The following is a 10,428-nucleotide window of genomic DNA, read 5'->3' on the forward strand; positions in this document are numbered from 1 at the left end:
TTAAAAAAATATTAGAAAAAAAAAAGAATGAAAATAATTTTCTTTTATTTGATTTAATATTAAAAAAATTAAATATAATTAATATATATATTTAAAAAATTATTTAATCTTCATATAAAATAGTTAAAATAATTTAAATGAGTTTAAAATCACGTATAAAAATAATTAAATATCTTTAAATTTATTTAATTTAATTTATTTTTTTTCCTTTTTTCTTTCAACCCACTTTTACTTCCTCCCATTTTTCCTTCAATTTTCCAAAAAGCAAACATGCCCTTAAAAGGAGAGTCGTGTTTAACTCCAACTCAAATAGGGTATTAACACATTAAAAACAATTGAGTAAGTCAAATACTAGCAAATGTGTTGTTTAATTTTATTTTAAACAAAAAATATTATTAAAAAACAATTTTTTTCAAACATGAATACAAAAATAAGCACTTTTGACTACTTATTTAATTTTCACACATCGAATCCATGAATTCAATTTTTATATTGAGATCATTTTTAAAAATGAATTCATTTTGTTTATGCTAAAATCATTTTTTCCAAAGATAAGTTTCATATTAAATCATAAAATGCATCGTTTATAACTATTTTCAAGGAAATAGGTTTTTTTTTTTTTTTTTTTTTTTTGAAGAAAAATATAAATAAAAATTATTGTACCATGCAAAAAAACCTGTGTTGTTTTCTTGTGATGGCCCACTATTGTGACCTTATATAGTTGCCTGGATCATGTGCGTATGGCTCTCTAGGCTCAATGACACGTTTTCTGAGAATGAGGAAGTTGTTGTGTCGTCTTCAAATTTTGCACTTTTTTTCTTTCCTTCTGCTCTTACATTATTGCAATACCAACAACATTTTCGTGGGACCAATGAAAACAACATCCACTTCCCCTCCATGTATTTAAGACAAAAAAAAAAAAAAAAATAGTGATAAGAGCCGTATGCAACCTGGCACGCCACCGTTTCGAGCAGGCGTGCTAGAATTTGAAAAAGATTAAGAGTATGTTTGACGTTAATTTTATTAAAATAATACTTTTATTATAACACGTTGTATAATAAAAGAAACAGATTTTGGAAGAAACATCGATGGATGATTCTCTAATCTTTTAAAAATTTATAAAGCATCTCATTTTTATACAAAATCGCTTTCAACGCTTCTCAAAATCACTCAAATGAACGTTAAGATATAAAAAAATGAAACTTGGACGTAAAATAATAAAGGAATAAAAAATTGAGACTTTGATATAAAACATTGATATAAAGTAAAAAGTTTTTGAGTACGTAACGATGTGTAAGATTTAATTTATTTTAATGACTAAGATATGATTTGAGAAACTAACGATAAATCACATACTTTATACTTTGATCATATTTTGAATCAGATTGAAAGAAGACATGTCATGTGATGTTGAAAGAAGACATGTTTTTTTCCCGTGATGATGTTTGAAAGAATCCAAAGAATTAAAAACGTCTATCCACAAGTAATAAACATGCTATAGAAAATATTAGGTTAAAAAAAACAATTCAAACACGCAATAATATGATATAGGAAATATTGAGTCAGTGTGGAAAAGGATAACCTCCAAGATAATTATAATTAAAAATAATAATTCAAAAATCACAAAAATGGTGCAATTAAAATTTATTTAAAGCCATAGGGGTGATCCAGTAATAAAACATAATATAATATCTTCTTATGTACTACAGAGGAGTACAATCGAAATATTGAGTCAATGTGGAAAAGGATAAGTTCCAAGATAATTATAATTACAAATAATATTTCAAAAATCACAAAAATGGTGCAAGTAAAATTTATTTAAAGCCTTAGGGGTGATCCAGTAATAAAACATAATATAATATCTTCTTATGTACTACAGAGGAGTAGTATAATCGAAATATTGAGTCAATGTGGAAAAGGATAAGTTCCAAGATAATTATAATTAAAAATAATATTTCAAAAATCACAAAAATAGTGTGAGTGAAATTTATTTAAAGCCTTAGGATGATCTAGTAATAAAACATAATATAATATCTTCTTATGTACTACAGAGGAGTACAATCGATTTATCAAATAACATGCACTTAGGATGATCCCTCGATAAAATTTTGGGACCTTCATATGAAACATAATAGATGAGCAATAACAATGATTTTTCCTTATGGCAACTCCATTCCATTGCGATGTATAAACTCATATAAATTGATAGACAATTCCATTTTCAATACTAGAAGAAGAACAAGAAGGATCATTATATTTCAGGATATTACCAAATTGAAGAATACTAATTGAAATGCCTAATGACATTTATTTCTTGATAAAAAAAAGTTTAAATATAAAAAGCTTTTAAGACATTTATTTAATCAAAAATTTCCAAGTGACTCAGAGAACAAAAAAAAAAAAAAAAACTAAATGTAGATCAATGTGTTGAAGATGAGCATAAACATTATTGAGAGATTATAACTTCTCATAAACAAGTATACCATGTTTGACCTTAACATATCCAAAATCGTGGCTAGAAAGAAATTTAGTAACCTTCATACACTTGATTAATCTTGATTTTTTTTTTTTTTTGAGAGTATGTGTTGTGTTTTGCAATTTCTAAAAACATGAAGCTACTAATATAAGGTATCATAGTGTTCCACAACTATGTTATTACCATTTATCAAAACTTTTAGATTCTCGAGGAGAAAGATTTTATAGGAAATGTTTTAGTTTTCCTTTTGTCCCAATATACACCGTTACGACTTTAGCACATAATAAATTATTAGGTCCCTTTAACTTTACTGAAATAATCAAAATATCAATACTAATTCCAAATTTATGATCGTTACTAGATGTCTTCCTTGCCTTTAAAATAAGGACTATTTCACTTAAAATTGAAACAAATGGATGTTAGGAAGCCTTTTAGTACTAATATAAACTCGCACTATATTTGCATCACAAAATAAAACCAATCACATAAGTATTAATATCGGAGATCACTATAGTAAAATCATTGTTAGTACAATATTATAACAAAATCACTATTTGTACTAAAAAAATATTTTTTCAAAGCAAATTTATCTTCTAAAGAACAATTTCTAAACAGGGTTTGAACCTTTTTCAAGAAGAAATTAGTTAAAGGGTTCTAATGAACAGGACTTGGGAAAGATAAGTATCATATATAGAGATGTTTGTGCTTAAGAATAATAAAATCCCCATATTTGGAAAACAACCTTTACTTCGATATTTTATTTTATATATATATATATTTTCTTTTGAAAGTGTTTGGATGTGAAATGGAAATAAAAAAAATTAAGGAGGGGTATTTTTATCTGAGAGAAGTTATATATAGTAGTCACAAAAGGCAGGTCATTCTTTATATAAATATTGCCAGCTTCAACCGTATGACATTAGTAGTACATAATTTTCCATAATGGGTGGACCTGTGATGCAAAAGTAGCCAGACAATCAAAGAGAACCCAGAAACCAAAGTAGAAAATAATGCCAGGAAAAAGAAGCAAAGGCTGGTGTGTGACAGAGATTAGTGGGACCTTCATCATTCGATTAGCTGCCTTTGAGCTCCTCCATATCCATGTACATGTCACTCAGTTTCCTCCACACCCAAGCTCACCTATTCTTCAATATTGGCTTCCTTGGATAGCTCATTGGGTAAATCCCTTTTCACCTCTCTAGGTGTTTGATTTTTTTTTTCCTTTTTTGTTAATGATTGTTCACCCATTTGTGGACCCTGAATGGCTTCATGCATCTTCTTCTTCTTCTTCTTCTTTGATGACTGGTTCAATTTGTTTGTTGCTACTTTGTGGGTATTTGTTTAGTGGGTCTTTGAGCATTTAGTGAGTGTTAATGTACAATGGACAAGAACTACAGAACACCATTCATGGGCATTCTCTGGGTTGCTTTCTTTTTGGCATTTTGTTTTCTCTCATGTCTTTGTATATATGTTTGTATATTCCATTTTGCTACCTGTTTTCTTCCAATTTTTTTTAGACACTTTTTTGGAAGTGTTATGTTTGTGATTTGTTTACATTTGGAAGTATAGTTTGATTATTTATTTTTTATTGTTAACTCTTTTTTTTTTTAATTTTAAAAGGAGTATAAAAGAATAAATGCATGTGATGAGATAGCATAGCGTGTGGACAAAGCAGTACCATAAAATTTGAATTCTATGGAGAAGCAGCCATGAGATGAAACTGGACCCACAAGTCCAAAGTGAAAAAAAATGACCTCCAGTGGCCTCATTCATGACTGCTGAGGTAGAACTGAAGTGGACTTAGTGCTTCTGAACTCTTACATATACTTATATGCTGCTCAGTTTCCTCCACAAGTAAGCTGAGATATCCTCCATCAATGGCTTTCTTGAAGAACTCATTCAGTATCTTCTATTTTCCTTCTTTTAATGTCTTTGAAATCCTCTCTTTGTATTGTCTCTTAGCTTGCCTGTGCCCCTGAATCTTATTTATTTGATGACTAGTTCAAACTCTTTCTCTCTTTGTTGTTTGAAATACTTGGTGTGTGTTGAAAGTACAATGGACAAAAACTATGGAGGACGTTTAATAGACTTCCATTTTGTTTTTTTGTTCTTCCTTTTTGCCTTTCGATTCACCAGGTTGTACTTTGTTTTCTCTCATGTGTGTGTATGAACTTATCTGTGAATCCCATCAGCTCTTCTGGTCATCTGTTCTGGTCCTGCTTGTTTTCTTGTGTATGTTTTTCTGATGTTATGATTCTGATTTGTTTTTGTCTAATGGATGTACAGGCGGGCTCTCTTGGATGTGTGGAGAAGAACTTGATATGGGCTCCTTTTGCATTCAAAGAAGTATATTAGATGTCCTGAATCTGCTGTTTCTCTCTGTTTTCTGTGTGCTTTTGGTTATAGGCTCTATTAGAAAACATGAGATCAGTCGGTGCAGCAGGAGGGACTGGGTCTCTAGGGGTGTTTCAATCTGTTGTGCTCTTATTAGCATTGGATATCTCAGTGCTGGTTTTTGGGATCTATACGCGAAAAATGAAGGGCCTAGGCTTTCGAGTTGGCCAGTTTACTTTGTTAGAGGGCTAATTTGGATCTCTTTGACAGTGTCATTGCTTGTTCAAAGATCCAAGTGGACAAGAATTCTTAGTTCTATCTGGTGGATGTCCTTCTTCTTATTGGTTTCAGCTCTAAATATCGAAATTATAGTAGAGACACATAGTATTCAAATCTTTGTCATGGTGCCATGGCTCGTGAACTTCTTACTTCTCTTTTGTGCTTTTAGGAACATCTGTCCCTCTCTTTCTCTAGAGGCCTCAGATAAGAGTGTATCTGAACCTCTATTAGCCAAAAACCCTGTGAAAAGCTCAATAGATTTCAGCAAGAGTAGCTTCATCAGCAAGTTGACCTTTTCTTGGATTAATCCATTACTCCGCTTGGGTTACTCAAAACCATTAGTTCTAGAAGATATTCCTTCTCTAACACCGGAGGACGAGGCTGAATTGGCCTACAAAAACTTTGCTCATGCATGGGAACTTCTTCAAAGAGAGAAAAACTCAACCAACACTAGTAATTTGGTTCTTAGAGCCCTGGCCAAAGTTTACTGGAAAGAAACGGTTTTTGTAGCGATTTGTGCGCTCCTTAGGACGATTTCTGTAGTAGTTTCTCCTTTGTTACTCTATGCTTTTGTGAATTATTCAAATCGCAAGGAGGAAAATTTGTCTGAAGGCCTTTTCTTAGTGGGGTGTTTGGTTATTGCCAAGGTGGTGGAATCTGTGTCTCAAAGGCATTGGTTCCTTGATTCAAGAAGGTCTGGGATGAGGATGAGATCAGCTTTAATGGTGGCTGTATACCAGAAGCAGCTCAAGCTTTCAAGTTTGGGAAGGAGAAGGCACTCAGCTGGGGAGATTGTGAACTATATAGTGGTCGATGCTTATCGAATGGCGGAATTTCTTTGGTGGTTCCACTCAATGTGGAGTTACATGTTGCAACTTTTTCTATCCATTGGAGTCCTTTTTGTGGTTGTGGGACTTGGAGCTCTTTCAGGCTTAGTCCCTCTTTTCATATGTGGATTTCTTAATGTGCCATTTGCAAAGATACTGAAAACCTGCCAAACCGAACTCATGATGGCTCAAGATCGGCGACTCAGATCTACTTCAGAGATCCTTAACAGTATGAAAGTCATCAAGTTACAGTCATGGGAAGATAAATTCAAGAACTTGATTGAATCCCTCCGAGAAGTTGAATTCAAATGGTTGGCTGAAGCACAGTACAAGAAGTGTTATAATACTGTACTGTATTGGTTATCTCCAACCATCATCTCTTCGGTTATCTTTGTGGGATGTGCTCTTTTAGGTGCCCCATTAAATGCCAGCACCATATTCACCATTCTTGCAGCACTGAGGTGCATGGGAGAGCCTGTCAGAATGATACCTGAGGCTTTATCTGCTTTGATCCAAGTCAAGGTCTCCTTTGATCGGCTCAATGCCTTTTTGCTGGATGATGAGCTCAAAAGTGAGGAAATAAGGCACGTTACATGGCCAAATTCAGGTCACAGTGTCAAAATAAATGCAGGTAAGTTCAGTTGGGAACCAGAGTCAGCCATTCTAACCCTCAGAGAAGTAAATTTGACAGTACAACGGGGGCATAAAATAGCGATTTGCGGACCAGTTGGGGCAGGGAAATCATCACTCTTGCATGCTATACTTGGAGAGATACCAAAAATTTCAGGAACTGTGAGTTGCAAAACCATTTAGTATCATAGATCATTTACAAATTTGATTTGCTAATTTTTTTTTCCCTTCTGCTGGTTGCAAACAGGTTGATGTATTTGGTTCCATTGCCTATGTTTCTCAAACTTCTTGGATCCAAAGTGGGACGATTCGTGACAACATTCTCTACGGAAAACCAATGGATACAACCAAATATGAGAAAGCCATAAAAGCATGTGCCTTAGATAAGGATATAAACAGTTTTGACCATGGTGATGAAACAGAAATCGGTCACAGAGGGCTTAATATGAGTGGAGGACAGAAGCAGAGGATGCAACTTGCTCGAGCTGTCTATAATGATGCCGATATCTACCTCCTGGATGACCCTTTTAGTGCAGTAGATGCACATACAGCTGCAATTCTTTTCAATGTAAGATTGAATATGTTAGCCTGCAGATAAATTTGCATATGGAAACTTCAACTGAATTTCAATTACACAACTGCAGGAATGCGTCATGGCTGCTCTTGCTCATAAAACCGTCATTCTAGTGACTCATCAAGTGGAGTTTCTCTCTGAAGTTGATAAAATTCTGGTAATAAGGCTTACTCTGAAAGCAATAAATATTTCCTTGTATATATGATTATGAGAACAAAAATTATCTGCCTTCTGCATTTCTAGGTTATGGAAGCTGGACAGATAACTCAATCAGGAAGCTATGAGGAGCTCTTGACATCAGGGACAGCATTTGAGCAGCTTGTAAATGCACATAAGAATGCAGTAACAGTATTGGAATTTTCAAATGATGAACAAGTAGAACCTCAAAAATTGGATCAGAATCTGCTAGAGAAGTCCCATGGATCTCTCTTCACCAAAGAAAACAGTGAAGGGGAGATTTCTATGAAGGGTCTGCCTGGGGTTCAGCTCACTGAAGAAGAAGAGACAGAGATTGGTGATGTTGGGTGGAAGCCATTCTTGGATTATCTCCTTGTCTCAAATGGAATGCTCCTGATGTCTTTAGGCATAATAACTCAGTCTGGTTTTATTGCCCTTCAGGCAGCTTCTACTTATTGGCTAGCACTAGGCATTCGGATTCCTAACATCAGCAACACCTTGCTAATTGGAGTTTATACTGCAATTTCAACACTCAGTGCTGTATTTGTGTATTTCAGGTCTTTCTGTGCCGCCCGTCTAGGATTAAAAGCTTCTAAAGCCTTTTTTGCAGGCTTTACCAATTCCATTTTCAATGCTCCAATGCTCTTCTTTGACTCTACCCCAGTTGGGCGTATTTTGACCCGAGTAAGATTATCTTCTTTTCTTTCAGAATAACCTCAGGAACCATACTCTTTTATGTGCCTGCTGAAGTTCAATCTTGCAGGCTTCTTCAGATTTCAGTGTTGTGGATTTCGATATACCTTTCTCCATTATCTTTGTGGTAGCAGCTGGTCTCGAACTTATAACAACCATTGGAATTATGGCCTCAGTCACATGGCAAGTTCTCTTTGTAGCCATTTTTGCTATGGTTACTGCAAACTATGTTCAGGTAGATACTATTTTTTAGCATACGTGCTTTGATCTCTCTATTCTTCTTTGCTAATAGACACACAAAAATCTGATTATTATCTCGTTTTCCTTTTGACTAAAAGGGGTATTATTTAGCCTCTGCAAGAGAGCTAATAAGGATCAATGGAACGACAAAAGCTCCTGTTATGAATTATGCAGCTGAGACATCACTTGGAGTGGTCACTATAAGGGCCTTTAAAATGGTGGACAGGTTCTTCCAAAACTACCTAGAGCTCATAGACACGGATGCAAAGCTGTTCTTCTATTCTAATGCAGCCATTGAATGGCTAGTTTTAAGAATAGAAATGCTCCAGAATCTGACTTTAGTCACTGCTGCTCTTCTCCTTGTTCTACTTCCCAAGGGTGTTGTAGTTCCAGGTATCTATAGTCGGTTACAATGGTCTTTTTATCCTTCAGAGTTCTTCCGTTTGTTAAAATGATTTCGTTTCTTTTTTACACAGGGCTTGTGGGGCTCTCTCTTTCTTATGCTCTGGCACTGACCGGCTCACAAGTGTTCCTGTCTCGATGGTATTGTAACTTATCAAATTATATTGTTTCGGTTGAAAGGATCAAACAGTTCATGCGCATACCACCTGAGCCCCCTGCGATTGTGGAGGGAAAAAGGCCACCATCTTCATGGCCTTCCAAGGGTAGGATAGAGTTGCAAAATCTGAAGGTAAGATAGTTCTTCTAGTCCATGTTTTAAATGAATAAATGAATATGTTCCTTAGCATTGAGTTTGTGTTTTAGACTTAAATCCGATGATCCGTTTGATGTGTTTCAGATAAAATACCGCCCCAATGCTCCTCTAGTTCTCAAGGGAATCACTTGCACATTCAAGGAGGGGACTAGAGTAGGAGTTGTTGGAAGGACTGGAAGTGGAAAAACTACATTGATAAGCGCTTTGTTCCGACTAGTGGAGCCTGAAAGTGGGAAAATCCTCATAGATGGACTTGACATTTGTTCTATAGGTCTGAAGGATTTGAGGATGAAGCTTAGCATCATCCCTCAAGAGGCCACTCTTTTCAAGGGTAGCATCCGAACTAACTTGGACCCTCTAGGCCTTTACTCTGACAATGAAATATGGGAGGTGAGCCTACTCATTTTAACTTTCTAGTTCAAAGTTCAAACAATTTTACATACCAATATTCAGAAAAGAAGAGGACTTTTAGCAGTAAATCAATCACATTATTCACATATCTGATTGGTTTGGTTCTTCATTTTGAAGGCTCTAGAAAAGTGTCAGCTCAAGGCAACAATCAGCAGTCTTCCAAACTTGCTAGACTCATCTGGTGAGTTCACTTCAGGAAATTAAAAATTGAAGATTCCTTCAAAATTAGCATACCCCATGTCATTTCCCTCTTATATTTTTCAATGTCACATAGAGAAGTTTCCATCTCACTCTGGTTCCTTCAACAGTAAGTGATGAAGGCGAGAATTGGAGCGCCGGGCAACGCCAGCTCTTCTGTCTTGGAAGAGTCCTACTTAAGAGAAACAGAATCCTTGTTCTAGATGAAGCCACTGCATCCATAGACGCTGCCACAGATGCAATTCTACAGAGAATTATCAGGCAGGAATTCTTGAACTGTACGGTGATAACAGTAGCTCACAGAGTTCCCACAGTTATAGATAGTGACATGGTCATGGTCCTCTCTTATGGTATGCAATTCCAATCCAAGCCTAAGCCAGTTTTGGAGTATTGGGTTTTTGGTATTAACCCCAACTTACATAAAATATCGGTTGGTTTGATTTTGTAGGGAAGCTTGTGGAGTATGATGAGCCCTCAAATCTGATGGAAACCAACTCCTTTTTTTCAAAACTTGTAGCTGAATACTGGTCCAGCCGCAGGAGGAACTCCTCCCAGAATTTCAACTACTACAAATAGTGAAGGTGCTCGATTTGGAGGTATGGCTGCTAATTATTGGTCTTAGAATAAATGAGTGAAGAAGGCCATCTTTTTCATTGCTTTGAAGAGAAATCAGTGTATTTGTGTAATAATGAAAAATGTAGGGAATGAGCAGGCAACAGCTGAGCTCCCTGGTGTTGAATTGATCAACATATTGAATAGTTATTAAGGCACATGGGGTTTGTGGATGACCAAACTCCATGGGTTTTCAAGTTGGAAGTTGACTTTGATATATCTATCATGATTGATATAAATATTATTCGCCTATGTTCATAAA

The 10,428-nt window shown here is 35.3% G+C and overlaps 1 protein-coding gene across 2 annotated transcripts; it reads left to right on the forward strand.

Moving 5' to 3' along the window:
• The first annotated feature begins 4,211 nt into the window (after nt 1–4,211).
• LOC100246410 (ABC transporter C family member 8) lies at nt 4,212–10,428 on the forward strand. 2 transcript variants are annotated; one of them, XM_002276176.5, is made up of 12 exons: nt 4,212–4,378; nt 4,763–6,708; nt 6,794–7,114; nt 7,191–7,277; nt 7,364–7,981; nt 8,061–8,225; nt 8,329–8,623; nt 8,707–8,921; nt 9,030–9,335; nt 9,474–9,537; nt 9,665–9,904; nt 10,003–10,428. In XM_002276176.5, the coding sequence occupies exons 1-12, from the start codon at nt 4,354–4,356 to the stop codon at nt 10,128–10,130; spliced, it is 4,410 nt and encodes a 1,469-aa protein (XP_002276212.2). In that variant the 5' UTR covers nt 4,212–4,353; the 3' UTR covers nt 10,131–10,428. The 2 variants fall into 2 exon arrangements, with proteins under 2 accessions (XP_002276212.2, XP_010654549.1); XM_010656247.3 differs by having other exon boundaries at nt 4,313–4,330.

Source organism: Vitis vinifera, chromosome 9, assembly GCF_030704535.1.
Source record: "Vitis vinifera cultivar Pinot Noir 40024 chromosome 9, ASM3070453v1".
In the NCBI taxonomy this organism is placed as follows: Eukaryota; Viridiplantae; Streptophyta; class Magnoliopsida; order Vitales; family Vitaceae; genus Vitis; species Vitis vinifera.